Source organism: Zootoca vivipara, chromosome 15 (assembly GCF_965207765.1).
Source record: "Zootoca vivipara chromosome 15, rZooViv2.hap1.1, whole genome shotgun sequence".
Taxonomy (NCBI): Eukaryota; Metazoa; Chordata; class Lepidosauria; order Squamata; family Lacertidae; genus Zootoca; species Zootoca vivipara.
The window spans coordinates 35,890,010-35,913,187 of NC_142598.1; the positions used below are offsets into that span (position 1 = coordinate 35,890,010).

The following is a 23,178-nucleotide window of genomic DNA, read 5'->3' on the forward strand; positions in this document are numbered from 1 at the left end:
GAAGGAGCTGAATAAAGAGCAGTTGTGACCAAGGCTCAAGCTTCACACAGCATTGCCTTTTTTTTTTTTTTTTTTACAGACAGTAGCTGCGCAGTTTGCAGACTCTGGTGGAAATCTAGTGTGGGGCGAAGGGACATCTTAGTCATTCCAGATCTGCCCCTAGGCTGCTTCGAGCCCTGTAGCTCTAAGAAACCCATGCCCTCCTCTCTCCTGATAGAATATTTGAAGTCCCAGGCACCACTAAAAACATTTGTTCCCACCACAGGTGTCGATTCAGGTTACTCCTGCTTTTATTCCACCTTACCTTTTCCCAATTGGAGAAGTTGATATCACCTATACGGCAGTGGACAGAACTGGGAACCAGGCAAGCTGCACTTTCAGCATCAAAGTTATTGGTGAGTGCGATAGAAAAATGATACACAACCTAACAGAGAATGGCGCTGCGGGTTAAACCACAGAGTCTAGGGCTTGCCGATCTGAAGGTCGGCAGTTCAAATCCCCGCGACGGGGTGAGCTCCCGTTGCTTGGTCCCAGCTCCTGCCAACCTAGCAGTTCGAAAGCACATCAAAGTGCAAGTAGATAAATAGGTACCGATACAGCGGGAAGGTAAACGGCATTTCTGTGCGCTGCTCTGGTTCGCCAGAAGCGGCTTATAGTCATGCTGGCCTTCTGACCGGCAAGCCCTATTCTCAGTGGTTTAACCCACAGACCCACCCGTGTCCCAATATAGCATATATTCAACACAAAAAACAGTGACAATTTGTTGTTGACAAAGGACAGCTGGACATAGAAAGGGCCCCTTTACCTTTAGTAGCTTAGGGCCTCATCAAACCTAAATCCGGCCCTGATTTTGTGTGGACGCAGTCTCATGGCTCTGTTGAGAGCCCCAGTCGTTTGATATGGAAAATGAATCTATCTGGAAGCGGTCTGGCTGCTTATGTTTGCAGAGAAAGCCCAATATTCCATTGCTATTAAAGCCCTCTTCTGATTCTTATCAGGCAAATAGTCTTATTAAACACACATGTCTGAAGTTGAAAGCTCGCATCAGTGAACTTGTGGCCCCCATTAATTTCATGCAGCTTCTTGCCAGTAGGAAACTCCAGCCGTGGTCTGCTCAGTATTTGGCAGTGGAGGGAGCCAGTGGGGGGAACAGCTTAATGGAGTTTCACTGACAGCTCTTCAGACGCATTTATTGTAGCCTTAAACATGATGTATCCATGCTGCATTTATTGATACGAAGTTATTTATGTTTCCTGTTGTAATGACTCTGAAGTCCACAGGGAGCTCTTATCTTAAACTTCCATGGCATCTCCGAGCTTGACTTGACGTTCTTGTTTATTTTTTTCTTTCTTTCTTTCTGCTCCCTTGTGATCAAATTTCCTTTTCTGCCTTTAAACTATTTAGACAACGAACCCCCAGTAATTGACAAGTGCAGATCCCCACCACCAATTCAGGGGGCTGAGAAGGAGTACCGAGTAACGTGGGATGAGCCACAGTTTTCAGATAACTCAGGTAAGCTACTATGATTTCGGGAAGGCGGGGAGGAGGTAGGGAGATCTCTATATAAAAAAAGAGAGTGAAAATGCCCCAAATAAATCATTTGGCAGACTTGTGTTATGGGGGGGGGTAGTTTTGTTTACATTTGGATGAGGTTTGGTCATTGGAGCAGCTTTCTAAATACAATAATATCACGGTAAGCATGAAGAAATGTAAGATCTCAAGACAAGACTTTTAATATGTAGTACTAATTGATAGACAATGTAAGATCTCAAGACAAGGCTTTTAATATGTAGTACTAATTGATAGACAATGAATGCTGCCTTGGTCTCATTTACTCTTGACGCTTGCTAGCATGAGAATGGAAAAATCTGGCGTAATGGCTTGGATGCTAACGAGATCTCGCCGGAGGGAGCAACTCTGGGGCAGAGTCCTGTTGTGAGGCAGCTTTCCAAGATGCTCTCCAAAAATCTGCTCCAGAGGCTGAGGGACCCTCCAGAGCAACATCAGAGGTGGTGCAGGGGGCTGTAGAGAAAAGGGGGGGGGATTTGCTAACATTGCTTCCCTCCCATTCTTCCAGCAGGTTCATTTGTTGGTTCTTTGTCACCATAGGTCAGTTGGAGGGGGCTTTCTGTTTGCAGTCTTCTACAAGTCATTATAGGGACGCGGGTGGCGCTGTGGTCCAAATCACAGAGCCTAGGGCTTGCCAATCAGAAGGTTGGGAGTTCGAATCCCCGCGATGGGGTGAGCTCCCGTTGTTCGGTCCCAGCTCCTGCCCACCTAGCAGTTCGAAAGCACATCAAAGTGCAAGTAGACAAATAGGTACCGCTCCGGTGGGAAGGTAAATGGCGTTTCTGTGTGCTGCTCTGGTTCGCCAGAAGCGGCTTAGACATGCTGGCCACATGACCCGGAAGTTGTACGCCAGCTCCCTTGGCCAGTAAAGCGAGATGAGCGCCGCAACCTCAGAGTCGTCAGTGACTGGACCTAATGGTCAGGGGTCCCTTACCTTTACAAGCCATTATAATTAAATATTAGTTAACCTTCGGAATACATACAAAGGGGTCCCCAAAATAGGGTAATAAAACATTCTTAAACAGAATGCTTTGATGGTGTTTCCTGCTCGGCAGGGGGTTGGACTGGATGGCCCTTGTGGTCTCTTCCAACTCTACGATTCTATGATTCTATGAGTACATTCTTCCATAATAATAATAATAATAATAATAATAAATTATTTATACCCCGCCCATCTGGCTGGGTTTCTCCAGCCACTCTGGGCAGCTTCCAACCGAATATTAAAAACAATACAGCATCAAACATTAAAAACTTCCCTAAACATAGCCGCCTTCAGTTGTCTTTTAAAAGTAAAATAGTTGCTTATTGCCTTGACATCTGCTGGGAGGGTGTTCCACAGGGCAGGTGCCACTACCGAGAAGGCCCTCTCTCTGGTTCCCTGTAACCTCACTTCTCGCAATGAGGGAACCGCCAGAAGGCCCTCGGTGCTGGATCTCAGTGTCCGGGCTGAATGATGGGGATGGAGACGCTCCTTCAGGTATACAGGACCGAGGCTGTTTAGGGCTTTAAAGGTCAGTACCAACACTTTGAATTGTGCTCGGAAACGTACTAGGAGCATATTTGCATATTTCTCATTCCAATGAGACATAATCAATTATTACTATATTTTGTAAAATGATGGTGCTATATTATCATCATCATCATCATCATCATCATCATCATCATCATCATACTACACACCAGTTCTACTCAGATCACAAAGAATGGCATAGAAAACTGGGAATGGGACGATAAATGTGGCTTGGAAGAGTGAGAGAAGGGGCCTTCTCTGTGGCGGCTCCCTGTTTGTGGAATGCTCTCCCCAGAGAGGCTCACCTGGCACCTAAAGGCATGTAATGATGGTGCCAGACAAAAACATCCCTCTTTACCCAGGCCTATGGCTATTAAATAATCTATGGCCTGTGAAAGTATGGGGAAGAGGACTGTTATTATGATGACTATTTTATTATTAGGCTATCTGTCAGCATGCTTTTTATTATGTTTTTTATCATTGATCTTCTGCTGTGTGTTTTTAATGTTTTACACCACCCTAGGATCTTTCAATGAAGGGTGTTGTGTAAATAATAAAAATAAATTATCATCCACTAAAGGAATACGTGAAACAATTTCTACCACTCTTCCTGACCATGCTTATAGTCATATTCCCGCAATCCTACACTGTTCTTACGGACAATATTAATTAGAGGCTTGGTTATACCACGTTAAGCATTTGAAGAATGTTCCCTCCAAAAATATTTTCCAACGTTTCATAGGACTCATTGGGATTTAGATTGGGCTTCAAGCATTTAAAGGCCAGGCCAATGACTTTGGACTCAGGCTGGTAGGACTACGGTTTGTAGGGCAGAAGTAACGGACTGATGTCTACTTCTTCTTTTTCCCCCTCTGGCTTTTCTAGGTGTGGTCTTGACAATAACTAAAAGTCACTCATCTGGAGATCTTTTTCCCAAAGGAGAGACAGTGGTTCGGTATACTGCCAGTGACTCCTCAGGAAATAACAGGACCTGTGAGCTCCACATAGTCATCCGAGGTAGGTTTTGTTGGTGCTTACATTTGAAATGGCTTGCACAGTTTATGGGTACAGGGGTGCCTCACACGACGAATTTAATTCATTCCATGAGTCAATTCGTTTTATGAAAAATTTATCTTGCGAATCGCGGTTTCCCATAGGGATGCATTGAAATGTCTTTTTTTGCCCATAGGAACGCATTAATTAAATTTCAGTGCATTCCTATGGGAAACCGCGATTCGCAAGACGAATTTTTCGCAAAACAAATTCGTCTTGCAAGTCACCATCAGATCGCAAGACACATTCGTCTTGCGGAAAATTCATCTTGCATGGCATTCACCTTGCGAGGTACCACTGTATTTCCAAAATTCTCCTCCTCTGAATTTCTCTTTTGTACTTAAGAGTTCCAAGTTTTCCATTAATTGGTTGTTGTTGCTTTAATTTCTGGATTGTATACAGAGTGCAGTCTGCCGTAGCTTTAAGCTCCTTTAGTTAATTTGTGTTTTCTCTCCCCGATGAACAAAATAGCGATCTTGATGCGACCCTACGTACAGCTACGTCAACCTTTTTGTGTGGGGTGATTTGTCAATGTGCAGGCGTGCCTGTGCTCATCGTTAAAACACTGCAGAAAAAAAGACTCTTGCTGCAATCGTACATACAATCACATCAAGATTCCTTTGTTGTAGTGTTTAGAAATGGCCACGCACCCATGGGTGCTATACAGGGGAAAGGAGATAGATGCAAATGAACTCGTAAGTTGTGGGAAATATCACATGCTCTGCTTCCAGAATTAATTTTAGAAATTCTCCCAGGAGGAGAATTCAGGAGGAGTGGAACTGAGAAGAAGATCGCAGAGCAATCAAAGGTACAGAACTTTGGGGTGGGGTGGGGGATCTCGTCCTTGTGTACCACAGGTTCAATATCCAGAATAAAGGTGATTTGCATTTTTAATGCCAAGAGGAAGCACGAGAGCCTTCCTCTATTGTTTTCTCTTTTTTCCCCTTTCCCCAGGCTCTCCTTGTGAAATCCCCTTTACCCCAGTAAACGGGGATTTTATATGCACAGAAGACAAGACTGGAGTTAATTGCACATTACGTTGCATGGCTGGATATGACTTCACATCAGGTTCCAATGAAAATTACTATTGTGCCTACAAAGATGGTATCTGGAATCCACCGTATTCTACAGAATGGCCTGACTGTTCTCGTAAGGTTTATTATGTATTTTGATTTCCAAGGACCTAGTGCATTCTTTGTCTAGGTGATACAGGAACTGGGAAGTGGGCATTATATTAGAAGAAACCGAGGCTTCAGTCTGAAGTCCTGGTTCTAATAAAACCTACAGTACAAGCAACCACAGCTAGGATTGAGAACGGCTGAGAAATTGCTGGAACTATTTCTGTTTCAAAAACGAAAAAGATGGGGCTGTGTTATTTAACAGAGATTCAGCGGCTGATCCAGACCCCTGGGAGAGTTCTTATCTTCCCTTTCCTGCTAACCTCTTCAGTGACACACACAGGGGAGGAACTGGATTAGATGTCTAGCTATTAAGCAAATACTGAAATGTCAGCAAAATACCTTCCTTCTTAATTGTTAGAAATATGACTCCTAATTCAAAGCACGTTTTTTAAAATTATTATAACAAATACATTTAGCCACCTACTGCCTCCCAGGAAGCATGCTTAGGGTCTCAGGCAGTGTCATGCTGGCCTGGTTTGCAAGTCATGGTAATAATAATAATAATCATCATCATCATCATCATCATCATCATTTATTTATACCCCACCCATCTGGCTGGGTTTCCCCAGCCACTCTGAGTGACTTCCAACCAAATATTTAAAACAATACAGCATCAAACATTAAAAACTTCCCTAAACAGGGCCACCTTCAGTTGTCTTTTAAAAGTAAAATAGTTGCTGCTTATTGCCTTGACATCTGCTGGGAGGGCGTTCCACAGGGCAGGGAACCAGGCAGAGGGCCTAAACCAAGAAGGCCCTCTGCCCTGTAACTTGGCTTCTCGCAATGAGGGAACCGCCAGAAGGCCCTCGATGCTGGACCTCAGTGTCTGGGCAGAACAATGGGGGTGGAGACGTTCCTTCAGGTATACAGGACTGAGGCCGTTTAGGGCTTTCAAGGTCAGTACCAATACTTTGAATTGTGCTCGGAAACGTACTGGGAGCCAGTGTAGATCTCTCAGGACCGGTTTTATGTGGTCCCGGCAGCCGCTCACAGTCACCAATCTAGCTGCTGCATTCTGGATTAATTGCAGTTTCTGAGTCACCTTCAAAGGTAGCCCCACGTAGAGCACATTGCAGTAATCCAACAGTCATGGTAAGCCAGATTTTGGTTTACTATGAGTGTGTGAACATGCTGGCTCCCATTGGAGACCTTATAACCTGCTTTTCTCTTCCCAATCTTTTTAGATCAGGGTTTGGCTTAGCATGCTATCCAGACATGGATTGTAGTTAAAGTCTCCTCTCTTTAACCTTGGCTCACAACCACAAGGAAGAGGCCTTACCCAAGATTTGGATGACATGCTAAGTCAAGCCATGGATGCCACTCCTAAACAGCCCAAGAAGGAACAAAGTGGCCACTATCTCCTCCTCAAGAGCCAACCATGTTTGGACCAAGTCATGGTTTAGCTTAGTGTGTCATGTGAACATGCCAAAATATGCGATTGGAACACAATCGCAACTTGGAAGTCGAACGGAAGTCTGTTCAACTTCCAAAACGTTCGGAAACCAAAGTGCGGTTTCCGATTGGCTGCAGGAAGCTCCTGCAGCCAATCGGAAGCAGCGCTAGACGTTTGGCTTCCGGAAATCGTTCGAAAGCCGGAACACTCACTTCCGGGTTTCAATCGTTTGGGAGCCGATTTGTTCAGAAGCCAAGGCGTTCGAGATCCAAGGTATGACTGTAATTCTTACATACTTGCTGATAGTAGTCAGATACAAGTTATTCATTGTAACTGGTTTCTTCACTTCTTGCTTATGGAAACAAAACCAGAAAATTTCCCATTTTGACATAAAATACCTAACAAAATTTTGTATACACGAGGCTAACATACTTTTCAGACAGCCCCACCCCCACCCCCAGCCGCTCCCTGCCACCCTGTTTAACTTCAGGAACATGGTGAAGACTATTTTTTATTACTATATATAAGCTTTTTAAGTATTAAATAAGTACTTATTTAAAGTAAACTTTTCTCATGTTATGGGAGAGGGCCTTCTCAGTGGTGCTGCTCCCAGACTCCATAACTCCCCGCCCCCCGGTGAAACTAGACTGGCTTGCTCCTTTTTGTCCTTCCATTGGCAGGTGAAGATGTTATTGTTTTAACAGGCTTTTAATTGACTGCTTTTAATGAAACGGCTGGTGTTGTGCTATTTACATTTTAATTATTTGTATGTTTTAAACAGGTTTTATATGTGCATGTAGTTTTTAATTCTATTAATGTTTATTTATTTTTAATGCCCCCCCTTAGCAATTCTTGGTTTTATCTGTAAGCCACCTTGAGTCCATAGCTGCCAAGTTCTCCCTTTTTTTAAAGGGATTTTCCCTTATGCTGAATAGGCTTCCTTGCGAGAAAAGGGAAAACTTGGCAGCTATGCTTGAGTCCCCTTAGGGAGGGAAAGTGGGGGTATAAATAAATATATAACAATATTATAATCATCTTAACTGACTTATCATTTTTTAAAAATCTCTTTTGTACACTGCTTGGAAGCGGTATATGAATCGTTTAAATAAACGAAGAATCATCCCGTACCCATTTTTTTCAGTGAATCGCTTGGCAAACCATGGTTTCAAATCCTTTGAGATGCTGTACAAAGCAACGCGATGTGACGACAGCAACCTTCTTAAAAATTTCGGGGACGCTTTTCAGAGCGCGCTTGGTAAAATGGTGGGTTAGTAATGCACCATCTTTTAAAAAGTAATTATTATCATTTCATGAATTGAATTGCTTGCCCCCGAAATGTTGAGCACACAAAATGTACAGCAGAGCGACAATATTTAATTTCAGGAGTAAATTTTCTATAGCTCAAATACAGGCACTTGTCTAATAATTGCAATAGTTTGTACCGTTTGAATAAGATGTGTTTATATTCCTAAACCAAGCCTGTTTCCTACCTTTCAGTTTATGAAAGCTACTGGCTAATGGAACAGTTATTTCTTATTCGGAAAATGATATTTAAATTAGGTAATCACTGGGAAGTTAAAGCTTTGTATTTAAAGAAGTATGTTAAATTAAGAGGTATGTGTTGTTCTGTCCATGCAAAGCACTACAGTTTGACAGATAGAATGTGCTGTTCTGGGGGGAATCTCTCAATTCCCCCCCCCCCGAGGCAATTTGGGGGGGGCACGGGGGGAGGAGAGGGGGAATGCCCCCCCCCGTGCAAGCAGAAGTCCTTGCATAGGACTTTGACTTACAGAAATAATCAGGCAGTTCCTTCCCAGTGTTTTCACTGTTACTCTTAAATCTTGGCTCATAGGTTCCATCGTTTTGCAATGACGTCGATGACATTGACTGCAGGCTGGAGGATCTGCCACAGAAACATTGCTTAGAATATAATTATGACTATGAAAATGGCTTTGCCATTGGTAAGTGAATTATTTTGTTAGCCTAAATAAGAAGGGGACCATTCAGCAATCCTGAAGATGTACTCATCCATCTAGCAAATCTCGATTTTGGTCTGACTATGAAATCATTGCAACCACATGTTTGAGCCCTGGACAAAGAAAAGTGAGGCGTGGGTTTTTTTTTGGGGGGGGGCATAGTTTGCAGATATGATTCAGAGTAGAGAACTTTTGCTTCACTCCATATTCCCATTTTCCTTCTTGTTTTGAAAGAACAGTTATGGCGCTCTGTTGAATTCATTTCAGCATAATGTGCAGCAAGGACTGCCTACTACTACTACTAATAATAATTATTATTATTTATTTATTTATACCCCACCATACCTGCCAAGTCCCGGACTGCAGAATCCGGGACCGGCAGCCGCATGACACCGGAAGTTGCGTCTACGCACTTCTGGACATGTGTAGATACGACTTTTGACGCCGGCACCAGCTATTTTCGGTGCCCATAGATGGGCAAAGCAGAAAAAAATGGCTGCCGGCAGGAAAATAATAAGGGAGAATAACGAGAGACGAAGAGATATGGGGGACCGCTGGGAAATGTATGAAAAACGGGGGTTTCCCGAGGAAAACGGGGTACTTGGCAGCTATGTATCCCGCCCATCTGGCTGGGTTTCCCCAGCCACTCTGGGTGGCTCCCAACAAAACATTAAAAATACAATAAAGCATCAAATATTAAAAACTTCCCTAAACAGGGCTGCCTTCAGATGTCTTCTAAAAGTCAGATACAGTGGTACCTCGGTTTACAAACTTAATCCGTTCCGGAAGTCCGTTCTTAAACCAAAGCTGTTCTTAAACCGAAGCGCGCTTTCCCTAATGAGGCCTCCCGCTGCCGGTGCTATTCCACTATTCGGCTTCCGTTCGTAGACCGAGGTAAAGTTTGCTAACCGGAACACCTACTGGTACTTTCGGTTTTGTGGAGTTTCTATACCGGATAGTTCATTAACAGGGCTGATCTTATACTGAGGTGCCACTGTAGTTGTTTATTTCCTTGACATCTGATGGGAGGGAGTTCCACAGGGCAGGCGCCACCACCAAGAAGGCCCTCTGCCTGGTTCCCTGCCTCTGCTGGATACATTTTCTGAAATCAAGTCAGATTTCTACATACAGTGAGGTCTTTTCATTTTCTTCTTTCAACGATTTTGCAATGCTTCATTTGTGTGTGTGTGTGTGTGTGTGTGTGTGTGTGTGTGTGTGTGTGTTGGCATCCTTGGGAGTTGTTGCTCTATTATCATTGTGATATTTCCTCTTCATACTAATGACTGCCAGGTCCTGGTGGCTGGGGTGGAGCAAATCGGCTAGATTATTCATATGATGATTTCCTCGAAGCAGTTCCTGGAGAAGAGAAACCTAAACCACTATCTGGTTCGGTGAATGTGGCACACTCCCGGGTCAAAAGGCACAAAAAAATAAATGTGCCCACATCAGACCACAAAATAAAGTTGGTTTTTAATATAACTGGTAAGGAAAACCCTCTTTTTTCCATTATTTTTTATAAAATATTGTTTATCGGGTGAAACATTTCATACTGTGCCTGGTATAAAAACAAGAGATTTTCGAGTGAGTTTTAAGAGTGGCTTTTCCTTTTGCCGTGATATTCAGGAGCGGTGTCTAACAATCTGCATATTTGCATTATTGTTATTACAGTAGTACCTCTACTTACGAATTTAATGCATTCCAAACACACATTTGTAAGTCGGAAAAAAATGTAAGTCGAATCCCATAGGAATGCATTGGGAGAAAAAATTCGTAAGTCAAAGCAACCCTATCTAAAAATTCGTAAGTAGAAAAAATCCTATCTAAACCGCATCCAAGATGGCGGACGGAGCTCCGTTTGTAAGTAGAAACATTCGTAAGTAGAGTTATTCGTAAGTAGAGGTACCACTGTATTTTATTCTCTCCTGCTCTGACTTACGGTTTTGTGGGAGTCAACCTTTTCGAGCCTTTGTGTATGTGTGTGAGGTTTGTTTCTTTTTGTTTTCCCCCTAATCCCAGCTAGTGTACCATTGCCTGATGAACGAAATGATACACTGGAATCGGAGAATCAAAGGCGCCTTCTAAAAACACTAGAGACTATCACAAACAGACTGAAAAGAACTCTCAGTAAGGATCCAATGTATTCTTTTCAGTTTTCTTCTGAACTGCTTGTAGCGGACGCCAACTCACTAGAAGCTGAAAAGGCCTTCCTGTTTTGCAGGCCAGGCTCTGTCCTAAGAGGCCGGATGTGTGGTAAGCGAAATTCAGCTTTAAGTCTTTTTCTCGTCCTTAGCTGCAGTAAATAAAAGAAAGGCTACTGCTTTCGAAGGAGAACTTAGAAAGCATGGTAGAATTTTAACAGGTGGCAAAGTTTTCAGTAACGCTGTTCCATTCCCTCTTTCCACTATAAAAGAAAAAACGTGAAAGAGGCGAATTTTCTTAATTTCTTTGTGCAGATTTGGGATATATCTGGATATTTCAGTGCTATGCCCTATGTACAATTTCACAGGACAGCAGTGCTGCTTGTGTGATTGCAAACATTATATTACACTGAATGAAGTCTTCTTTCAAGTTCAAATCTTAACGACTTTGCAGCTGCTTCAGTTCCGCAGTTTATGATCTCATCTCTTCTAGCACGTGCCCGTACATTAGTCCAAATTAAACTCTAATTAACAGGAGAACCTCTGATTCTTAATGGCGGCATTGGGGGGGGGGGCTATCGGCAGGTAAAGTGCTTTTTCACCCAGCGCCTCCCTGCCTCCCGCATTCCATGCCAAAGCGAGAGCCAGGTACCAAGACAAACCACGAGTGGAGCCCATTTCCCCCTGTCCCGGGGGTGGTGGTGCTTGCAATGATAATTACCCTCAATCATAATTCACAAGCACAATTCAAAGTGTTGGTGCTGACTTTTAAAGCCCTAAATGGCCTTGGCCCAGTATACCTGAAGGAGCGTCTCCACCCCCATCGTTCAACCCGGACACTGAGGTCCAGCTCCGAGGGCCTTCTGGCGGTTCCCTTACTTCGAGAAGTGAGGTTGCAGGGAACCAGGCAGAGGGCCTTCTCGGTGGTGGTGCCCGCCCTGTGGAACGCCCTCCTGTCAGATGTCAAGGAAATAAACAAATATCTGACTTTTAGAAGACATCTGAAGGCAGCCCTGTTTAGGGAACTTTTTAATGTTTGAAGTTTTCTGTTTTTAAAGTTCTGTTGAAAGCAGCCCAGATTGGCTGGGGAAACCCAGCCAGATTTTTTTTTGGGGGGGGGGGGGGTTAGAAATAATAAATTATTATTATATTATTATCAATCATCCTTGTTTTTTCTTCACCAACCATCTCCCGCTGTCATGGGAGCTGCTTCCATTTTAAGGCAGACCGGAACTGGAAGCCTGATTGCAAACATTGCATTATCTGTTTTGTGGCACTTTCAAAGATCAGCTGAAATGGATGCGTTAACTCATCCTTCAGCCAAATTCATACGGCTTTTCTGCAGGTAGGAAATGTTCGAACGGAGGAGCATTCAGCTATGTGAACCCACCCCCCTGCAGTCTGGCTGGTGTAGTTCAGACACTGGTTTTGCATTGCCTTCTGTTGCTTGTGAGAACTGGGCAATGGTCAACAACCACCGTAGACAAAGGTCTTCATTACATTTTCCATGCATAACTATTATTTCGTCCGGTTAAATCGCAGTTAACTGCCCTCTGGGGACTTATTACTCCCTGGAACACCATGCATGTGAAAGCTGCTGGATTGGTTCATACCAAGATGAGGAAGGGCAACTGGAATGCAAGAACTGCCCTTCTGCTAGCTACACTGAATATCTCCATGCCAGAAGTATATCAGAATGTAAAGGTGAGAGGTTAGCAATCATGTAATCCCTTTTAAAAAAGCAACTATGGACTAAAGTTTTTTGTTGAGAGACTGCTTTTTAAATATTTTAATAATATTTAGAAGTAGTTTTAAACAGTTGTGGAGACTAGAACTAAATATTTCAAATAAAAGTCTAGTTTATAGGGTTTTTTGTTGTTGTTTCAGAATTGTGGAATAATAGAGGAAGGGGAAATTGCAAAACTAATATTAAAAGCTCAGCCTTTTTGGGCGGGGAGGTAGAAATCTATTTCTTAATCTGTACTGTTGTAGCCTTATCAGCTACTAAGGGTCCTTTAAGTTGCACCCAGGCAGGCCAGAGACAGTCAATAATGACACCGGGGGTTGAATTCAGAGAAAGAATTTAATTTCTTATTAATAAGAGACTCTAGGTGATCAGCTCACGACAAGAGTAAAGAAACACAAATTGCAAAGCTTCTTATACACTTCTTGGGCTCCTTTCCCCCTCCTTTGGAAATGTGCGCATGCAAGGGGGTCACAAGTACATATAAGGATCTTCCTGTGTCCGGTCCTGTGCATAAACACATGCTGACTCATGCTACCCCGGTAGCATCTTCCAGCGGCCTTGAGTGGGGGGCTTGCCTGTTCTGTGCGTCAGACTGATAGCGTCAGACAAGACAGTCATCAGGCCTTGATAGCTTAGCAGGGCATCCTGTCCAGCCCACATCACCCTTTGGCACACAGAGAGAGGCGAAGGGGGGGAAAGCATTTAAGCAAGACATCCCCAGGATCGGGGGGGGGGGTCAACCATACACAATGCAGGCAATGCAAACTATAGGGTGAGATCTTAGCTCAATAACACAATTGGCAAATCTCTCCCTTCACTGTCATTCAACCAAATGACTCGAAGGCAGTTGACAACCCTGAGTGATATTCAGCATGACGTGGACTTCCTCATCCTCTCCATGCGACAGGACTTCCTCATCCTCTCCAACCATCCACCCTCCTCAGCTCCTTTCTGAAAGGTTCCCCCAACACTTGGGGATGGGGCACACAAGGCGTAGGAGGAGGAAGAGAGGGAGAAGTCCTTTTGCACCAGCAGAAGCCCGTTTCAGGTAGCCACAGTTGAATATCACTCAATAAAAAATGGCAATGAAACCAACAAAATCAGTAGATCGGGCATGAAACAAGAAACCAGCAGTAAGAACAGCAGATTGAAACAATTATAACTCAAAACCTCAACACAAGTAGTTCTCAGCCTTTTGTCTCTCCCTCGACTGTTGATCCAATGCGACTGGTATACTGTAATAGGTGTGTTTGACTGAAAAGACCAATCACCAAATGGACTTCTTTATTCTTTCGGCTTCACGTTTTGCCTAACTGCTCAGCGCTCACAGTAAGTGCAATGCACAGTAAGTGCAATGCTCTGTGCCAATTGCATTTTGCAAGCAGTTGTGGTGCGCAGATTCTCTGGGCTTGTAAGTGGCCAGTTTTACATTGTGTTTCAGAGGTTATTCTGCCTTTGGCTCCTTGGGCTATTGGCTGTTGTCCTTGATGCATATTTGAAGCTAGGCATTGCTTAATTCTGGTGTATTGTTCTTCCCTAATTAGCTGAGTGCAAACCGGGAACCTATTCTCCAAATGGCCTTGAGATCTGCGAATCATGTCCTCTTGGCAAATACCAGCCCGTAACTGGATCCAAGCACTGCATTGCTTGCCCAGAAAGCATGTCAACAGTCAAAAGAGGAGCTGTGGATATATCAGCATGTGGAGGTTTGCGAAATTCAAATTCCGGGAAATAGCATGTTGCTAAACCCTAGGCAGTACAACTTTCCTGATCTCTGAATAATTTGGAATATTTTTGAGTAGCAGCATGCGTTGTATCTTTCTTTTAACTCTGCTTATCGATCCTTTAACTTTATGAAGGAAGGAAAAGACAAGGTTGAACTGAACGTATGGCTTTGAGGTACAGAAAGAATCTCTTTTGGGACAATTTTCCTCCATTGGCAAATATTCCATAGTGATGTCTAATAGTTAACACTGGTACTGTCACATATCACTGATGTCTTAGATAGATTCTTTATTGCGGCTAAAAGCCCACACAAACTGATGTCTTTATTCACTTTTTACATTAAAAAAAAGTTGGGGAAAACTTAGCATTTCATATATGCTTCCTTCCTTCCAGGCCTGCACAAATCATGACTCATCACCCAAGTAAGGTAACCAATTAGGAGTCTGATCTGCCTTCTGTTTTTGCAGCCTAGGTCTCAGCAGAAGTTAATAAAAGGTGTCAGATGTCTAGTCTGGCCTTAAATATCCTCCTCTTCTTCCATCTTGAGAAAAAGGGTCCCCAGTATTTTGTAAAAACAAACAAACAACTATTTACGAAGACGGTATAGTAGTCATTGAAATAGGTTTGTGTTTTGCACTTTGCAGTACCTTGTCCATCTGGAGAATTCTCTCGCTCTGGTTTAATGCCCTGCCACCCTTGTCCCAGGGACTATTATCAACCTGACCCTGGAAAGTCCTATTGCCTGTCTTGCCCATTTTATGGGACTACTACCGTGATCGGCGCCAGGTCTATAACAGACTGTTCAAGTAAGTTGTTTTCTTTGGAGAATATGAAAAATTGGCAGTAGGGTTAATGATCAAACTTACATAGCAATTGTTAGGCATTCTAGGTCAAGACTTGCCAAAAGAGGGACAGAAACTCTTTATAAGATAATAAGATAAGATATCTTTATTGCCATTGTCCCCTTGCGGGAACAACGAAATTACTCGGTTGCTACATCCACTCAGATAAAGCATTCTGCATAATCCAAAATTACAAAACCTAATTAAAAACAGTAAATATAATACAAAATAACAAGTAAAATAAGATGACTTCAAACTCCAGGCTTTCCATTTAAGGCCAAAATCGCTCTAGAGAATAAACTGTTCCTGAGACGGCTCGTTCTTGCCTGCATTGTTCTATATCTCCGTCCCGATGGCAGGAGCTCAAAGAAATGGTGACCAGGGTGCGTTGGATTATGTGTGCTACAACTGCGGCCAGGATACTGCTAGCCCATAGATGGAAGAGTGATAAAGTAACAATGGCAAGAAAAACTAGTGGAATATGCCGAAATGGCAAAACTAACTGAAATAATATGAGACAAGGACAATAGAGACTTCAGGAGAGATTGGGAACCATTTATGATATACCTACAGAAATACTGTAAAGAAGTGAACTCACTAGCAAGTTTTGAGTAAACACTTACAATCAACAAAATATATTTACAATGATGCTGTAAAATATATGGAAAGTATAACAACGTTACAAGTTTAAGACATTAAAATTTAAGATATATCAAAGAACGCAGGAGAAGACATTAAAAATAAACCAGAAGAGGAAGTTGAGGGAAGTCATAGGGGGGAGGGGGAAACTGTATCTTTTTCTTTATTTTTATTATATGATGTGATAATTGGATGTTTCCAATACAAAATCTAATAAAATTTGTTTATTAAAAAAAAGTTGCATAGCAACATGCTTTTACTAATGATTGCTTCCAAGGGAAAGCTGGTTGCTGCCTTTCCTGTCCTCTCATAGCAAGGAACTCCATGTCACACTATGTGGAATGTTCCATCAGCACAAGCTTTCCACCTTGATAGATGGAACAGTTCCTCTTCTCCCCCGGCAGGCTGTTGAGGGGGTTCTCCTGACTAACACACACACCCCGAGCCAATTGTAGGTGGTGCACAGGGGGGGGGGAGAAGGAAGAAAGCCCTGTTGTGCAACCGTCAGATCTTCTGCAGGGCCTCTGCTGGTGGGACTTGTTGGGTGAATCCCTCCCACAGTCTGTACCCAGCACGTAGGCTGGACACTAGCAAATTCAGTCGTCCCCACCCACCCACCGTCCCAAAGGCCAAACCATTGGGTTTCTGGTTCGATAAGATGATCTCAAAAGTTGCAGCCTGTTCTCTTTCATGTGTGCTGCCGTCCTTTTGGTCCTCCTATTCCCATTGCTACAAACATGGTCCATACATTCGCTGGCATTCGTGGCCTTAAATATTTAAGAAAGATACTCAATTCAGTGATTTAATGAATAGAACTAGGGCAGGGTTTTCAAAACTTGGGTCTCCAGCTGTTGTTGTTTTTTAAATACAACTCCCATCTTCCCTGGCTAGCTGAATCAGTGGTCAGGGATGATGGGAACTGTAGTCCAAAAACAGCGGGAGACCCAAGTTTGAGAAACCCCGAACTAGGGTCGGGTTTACTGAGAAATCTAGTGGGAATTAAGACAGTTAAAAGACCCATAGTTCCTACCTCAGGCATCCCCAAACTTCGGCCCTCCAGTTGTTTTGGACTACAATTCCCATCTTCCCCGACCACTGGTCCTCTTAGCTAGGGATCACGGGAGTTGTAGGCCAAAACATCTGGAGGGCCGCAGTTTGGGGATGCCTGTCCTACATGGTCGCTTCTTCCTTAGACATTGTCAAAGCTCTCTAGTTGCACAAGACCTGAAGACTGATGTTAGTTCTCTAGGAGCTAAGATGCTGAGATGTTCAAACTGAAATGTTAATGGGAGTTTGGGTCAAACTAGATGTGTCAGCAGGCAATCCAAATACATGGATTGAGGGAAAGAGGCATGCAAGTGACAACAGAAACCTTTCTCCATCCTTAGCTTGCTCCCAGAAAGATGCTAGCCTGCAAGAAAAGTGTTCGGGGAGAGGAGTTGTGTGGAAGTGAGCAACTAGTGTAAGGATGGGCAAGAATTCTGTTAAGTCCAGGTATCCAAGCAAACAAAAACAAGACAGAATGGACTTAGGAATGAAGAACTGACAGAGATCATAAATAAAATTATCTAGCTGTGTTGAGCTGTGCTCAAAGACAACAGAGTCCAGCTGAGGCACACATTTGCGGTTGTCAGGTTCACATGCTTCAGTTGACACTGTAATTGAATAGATCTATCTATATCCACACAAATCAAGGCTGATTCTTTTTCCGTTGCTGTATTATTGATCATGTCACAACCTTGACTCAGAGGACCTTGTCAGTGGAATTTTTACAGTTGCTTTCATTCAATCCCATTTAGGTTTTGGCTCTACTTTCTCTGCAGCAGAAGAGAGCGTAGCCCTGCCAGTCTCCCCAGAAAACATCAGCAACAAATACCAAACCAGCAGCCAGGCAAGAACAAACGTCATAATTGTCTAAAGTTAGCATTAGTATTAAAAATGAAAACATCTTGCATGCATACAGTATCTGTCTCTTGTAATATTATTGTTCTGTATTTCACTTCTGCCCCACCTGTTATTAAAAAAAAAGAACCTGCTCCTTTCCCCTTATTGGGTACCCAAGAGCCCATATAGAATCCTTATGTAGGTTCTCTATCGGTAGGAGAAAATAACAGAGGCCAACCAGAGAATATTGAGAAGCAAAGCAGCTAGTAAGCCTGATCTTTATTCAACTGTTGCAACAGGGTCCTCACTCACCACAAGGGAGGAGGAACACAGAACAATGGTACGCAAGCCCTTATATAGACTTTTGAAATTGCCACTCTGTAGCTCGAGGACCCCCCCCAATACATCATACATACTGTACATCACAGAAAGGGGCGTTCTACAGCAGAATCCTGTCTGGCAGGAAACCTGTTAATGGGTTTACCTGGACAGCCTGGCCATTATTTTGTGATGATGATGATGATGATGATGATGATAATTTATTTATACCCTGCCCATCTGGCTGGGTTTCCCCATCCACTCTGGGCGGCTTCCAACAAAATATTAAAATACAATAATCTATTAAACATTAAAAGCTTCCCTAAACAGGGGTGCCTTCAGATGTCTCCTAAAAGTCTGGGAGTTGTTTTTCTCTTTGACATCTGATGGGAGGGCGTTCCACAGGGCAGGTGCCACTACCGAGAAGACCCTCTGCCTGGTTCCCTGTAACTTGGCTTCTCGCAACGAGGGAACCTCCAGAAGGCCCTCAACACTGGACCTCAGTGTCTGGGCAGAACGATGGGGGTAGAGATGCTCCTTCAGGTATAAATGCTTAATTCCTGAGTCCAGGTCACAGGCTCACCCTATTCTTACCCAAATGTGCCCTTATGGCACGATTTGTGAGCACAGAGACAATGGGGAAGCTTTTCCCATTACCATCCAGACTGCAGATGAATATTTGAGGTCAAATATTTGAGAGTCAAAATGGCTTTAGGACTGTTTTCCTGTATACTGTTTCAGACGTGTGGTTTATATATTTATGTATGTGTTTGCCTGGTACATTTATGAACATTTATTTTATATCTTAGACCTCATAATTCTCATAACACACCTTCCCCCCCCCCAAGGAGCTAGAGGAAATAATATACCTTAAATTTTACTCCATTGCATGTTTGACATGTGGCTTCTAAATTGCTTTGGAAAGGGGATTTCTTGGAAAGTAGGATATGAATCTATTAAATAGGAATAACATATAAACACAGTACATGTCTCTTTCCCTTTTTATCCTCACTACAACTCTGAGATAAGTTTCAGGGATCAGCAAACGTTTTCAGCAGGGGGCTTGTCCACTGTCCCTCAGACCTTGTGGGGGGCCGGACTATATTTTTTTTGAGGGGGAATCAATGAATTCCTATGCCCCACAATTAACCCAGAGATGCATTTTAAATAAAAGGCTACCTACCTGTAACTAAATAAAAGGACACATTCTACTCATGTAAAAACATGCTGATTCCCGAACCGTCCGGGGGTCGGATTTAGAAGGCGATTGGGCTGGATCCGGCCCCCGGGCCTTAGTTTGCCTACTCATGGGTCAGGCTGAGAGACAGTGACTGGCCCACAGTTACCCAGTGAGATTCATGGCTAAGTGTAGTTTTGAACCTGAGCCTCACAATTTTGCATACAATTTACAGTGAGCCAAAACTCCTTGCCTTGTTTTTGTGTCGGTTTGCATGAGTGTCAAAATTTCACAGTCAATTTTGAGGGTTTTTCAATATTCACTGCAGAAATGTGCTTTTCAATAACATCATTCTTGGTGCTGATGACATCACTGTCATCTAATCCCATTCAGTTGTGAAAACCGAATGGTGATTTTTGCCACAGGTGTCTCAGCGCTGCATCCATCCATTACCAGAAGCTGCCCAAACTGTGCATGGGAACAGCAGAACAGTTCTCCCTATTCAATCAATGTGTTTTGCATTTCAACCCAAGCAGTTGGGAATATTTCAGGCCAATACTTAGCCCAAGGCTCAGTTTGGACAAAGCCCTACAAACCTTCAAGGATATGATAGACCAGGCATCCCCAAACTGCGGCCCTCCAGGTGTTTTGGCCTACAACTCCCATGATCCCTAGCTAACAGGACCAGTGGTCAGGGAAGATGGGAATTGTAGTCCAAAACATCTGGAGGGCCAAAGTTTGGGGATGCCTGTGATAGACTAATCTTATGTAACTTACTAGGACTATAAGCCTGGCTTATACTTTTGGGGAGGGTAAACTAGTTTGTTGCTTTCAGAGTTCCCTTTGCTTGCATTTTGCTTTCTTAATGAACTGTGTTATTTCCATTGGCAAACAGGTATTCCACGAGTGTTTCCTGGAACCGTGCAAAAATGGAACTTGCAAACATGTTGGAAGTGGGTACATCTGCATATGCTTCCCAGGATATGAAGGTAAATGACAGTGTCGACTGGCATCTTGTACAGCACATGGAGGGTTGGATCCAAATAATTGTGAGTGGGAGGAGAGAAAATGTATTAGTGGTTTTTTCCAGCGTGAGCTCTTGCACCTATGGCTCCGGTACCACTGTTTGTGACTAATTCCTACGGAAACCATTGAAGCTTGTTAGTAATGATTAATTTGATGCATCAGTATTAATAGGATGTGCAGCCTGCTCCTGAGGTTAGGGTCCCACCAAGTTCGTTGGGGCATATTCCCTAATTACTGTGTGCAGCAGAGATGGAGAACCTGTGGCCCTACAGAATAGGTCTGGGCGATACCTGGTTTTCAGCCTCACAGTCTATCACCAGCTAAGCATCACAGTATACCAATATTTCACAATGTCTGAAATAAGGATCAAGCTATGTAGAGGCATTGGCTGGCTTCACAGTTTCGCCTATGTTATGTTGTTGGGGTTTTTTTGCCAACGGCTGCTTTTGTAACTCGCTGCCCCCTGCAGGATGTAGGGGAGAGCTGCGCCAGCAGAGTTAACAGGAGGTGCAGGAGTCGAGAGAAGCATTGGCTGGTTTTTCTCACATTGGAATTTTTTCATGGTGCACACACGCACACACACACACACACACACACACATCGTGGTTCGCGATATATTGCCAGGTCAAAAATTATGAAACCGATATCACGATATGGACCTCAAACCGGTTTTGGATGATCTAACCCCCAACCCTACTCCAGATGTTGATGGACTACAGTTTGCATCATCTGACCATTGGGCATGCTGGTCCAAACATGTAGAAGATACCACGTTCCCAAACTCAGTAGGAACCACTTCTGAAGGCACAAACAAGGCCATGATGGCATGAATTGTTTTCATAAAATGTATTTTAATACTGTGTATTTACATTTAAGCAGCACTTTGCTTATCTAGAAACTTTTATTTATTTATTCGCATTCCATTTTGGAGCTGCTTCCCTTGAAAGATTTTGAAGCAACTTAACAATGAAAACATTCATAGCAACCATTTCACATCCTGAAGAGCTACAAGATGGGGTTTAGGAACTCCACTTAAAAGTTGGAGTCGTTGAAAAAAGGGAGGGTCTTTAGTAGAAGTCGTAAAGACAGCACGTGTCTTGATATGTCAAAGGAGTGGGGTGCGGGGCTCTCCAGACACACCCTCAGCCAATATTGGGTGTTGGGGTGGGGAAAGGAGAGCAGAGTAGAGTAGAGGGGAAAGCCATTTTGCACAAGCAGAACCCCTTGCAAAGGACACCCTCTAACACAGTGTTTCCCAACCTTGTGCCTCCAGCTGTTTTCGGACTACAATTCCCATCATTCCTGACCACTGGTCTTGCTAGCTAGGGATGATGGGAGTTGTAGTCCCAAAACATCTGGAGGCACAAGGTTGAGAAACACTGCTCTAACAGACTCACGAGTTGAATCCCGCCCTTTTCGTATATACTTATTTATTTACGTTATATTTATTTGGAATTTTACTTTGCTGTTTCTTCCCCTGCCCCTCCTTAGTAACCCGAATATATATTTTTTTCTTTTGTGTTCTTTTGGGTTGTGTTTTAGGCTTAAAATGTGAAACAGATATTGATGAGTGCAAGTCTTTCCCCTGTCTCAACAAAGGGATTTGCGAGGATGGCAATGCAACTTTCATTTGCCAGTGCCAGCCAGGCTATACAGGTGACAAATGATGAACTCAGGTGTCAACTCCATGTTGCATATGTTTTTGTTTTTGTTTTTTAAAAAACAGCCAAGTGTTGGTCATACTTGATTTCTCTTTTAAATTATTTGCCTTCTGTGGAATAAGTTAGTTAGCTGCAGGAAACTGGATCTTTTCAGTCAGCTGATGATAAAATAATCAGTACACTTTTTATGGTTGCAATGTAGAGGAATTTGATACAACGGCGCATGTTTTAGAAGTTCTCATTAAAATGCATACCTGCCAAGTCCTGGACTGCAGAATCCGGGACCGGCAGCCGCGTGACACCGGAGGTTGCGTAGACGCAACTTCCGGTGTTGCTTTGCCCATCTATGGGCACAAAAAAATGGCCGCCGGCGGCAATGGAAGTCGCGTCTACGCATGTCCGGAAGTGCGTAGACGCAACTTCCGGTGTCACTTTGCCCATCTATGGTTACAAAAACTGGCCGGCGGCGGCAATGGAAGTCGCGTCTACGCATGTCCGGAAGTGCGTAGACGCAACTTCCGGTGTCGCTTTGCCCATCTATGGGCACCAAAAATGGCCGCCGCTGACACCGGAAGTCGCGTCTACGCACTTCCAGACATGCATAGACGCGACTTTCGGCGCCGGCCATTTTCGGTGCCCATAAGATGGGCAAAGCAGGAAAAAAAATGGCCGCCGGCAGGAGAATATAAGGGAGAATAACGGGAGACGAAGTGATACGGGGGACCGCCGGCAAACGGTATGAGAAAATGGGGGTTTCCCGGGGAAAACGGGGTACTTGGCAGCTATGTTAAAATGTCAGAGGCTGCAATGCATACTTATCTTAAAGCGTGTCCCACTGGTATAGTTTGTATACCCTGCTTTTTGCAACTTATAGATGGTTCCCATATCCTGGCAGCTTACAGAGAGAGGTCTGCTTAGCTTCAGTAACCAGACTGTGTCAAAAGTAGAAATAGCTGGGGCTGTGCTGACAGCCTAAGATTTAGTACTTGTATTTATGGAGATAAAAACACTGGTGGAAAGATCTAGGAGGTTTATTTTAGAATTCAGTTTTCGTGAGCATATAAAACTGCCTCCTTCTGAGTCAGGCCGGTACTGCCTGCCTTCTTGATGCAGCGACCTCCTTAACGCAAAATCAGGTGGTCTTTTCAGCTGACCCTTCTTCACTTGCTGAAACTCCATACTTTGTTAGTCACTTGGTATAAAAGAGTCTCAGAGTGTCTTGATAAGATAAAATACAAACAGATAAAATAAATTAGGAGCCAATGAATTTAAAAACAGTGTGGAAGAAGAAGAAGAAGAAGAAGAAGAAGAAGAAGAAGAAGAAGAAGAAGAAGAAGAA

The 23,178-nt window shown here is 43.4% G+C and overlaps 1 protein-coding gene across 2 annotated transcripts in view; it reads left to right on the forward strand.

Moving 5' to 3' along the window:
- Window positions 1-23,178, forward strand: part of SVEP1 (sushi, von Willebrand factor type A, EGF and pentraxin domain containing 1) — a 137,424-nt gene that overhangs the window by 53,364 nt on the left and 60,882 nt on the right. For both annotated transcript variants that reach the window (XM_035140342.3, XM_035140343.3), the window contains exons 9-22: window positions 266-395; window positions 1,405-1,512; window positions 3,965-4,096; window positions 5,087-5,281; window positions 7,848-7,969; window positions 8,559-8,667; window positions 9,973-10,164; window positions 10,699-10,932; window positions 12,363-12,524; window positions 14,112-14,273; window positions 14,937-15,098; window positions 17,573-17,664; window positions 20,048-20,141; window positions 21,721-21,834. In XM_035140342.3, the coding sequence (XP_034996233.3) occupies window positions 266-395; window positions 1,405-1,512; window positions 3,965-4,096; window positions 5,087-5,281; window positions 7,848-7,969; window positions 8,559-8,667; window positions 9,973-10,164; window positions 10,699-10,932; window positions 12,363-12,524; window positions 14,112-14,273; window positions 14,937-15,098; window positions 17,573-17,664; window positions 20,048-20,141; window positions 21,721-21,834 (2,008 nt within the window). The remainder of the gene's footprint in view (window positions 1-265; window positions 396-1,404; window positions 1,513-3,964; window positions 4,097-5,086; window positions 5,282-7,847; window positions 7,970-8,558; window positions 8,668-9,972; window positions 10,165-10,698; window positions 10,933-12,362; window positions 12,525-14,111; window positions 14,274-14,936; window positions 15,099-17,572; window positions 17,665-20,047; window positions 20,142-21,720; window positions 21,835-23,178) is intronic.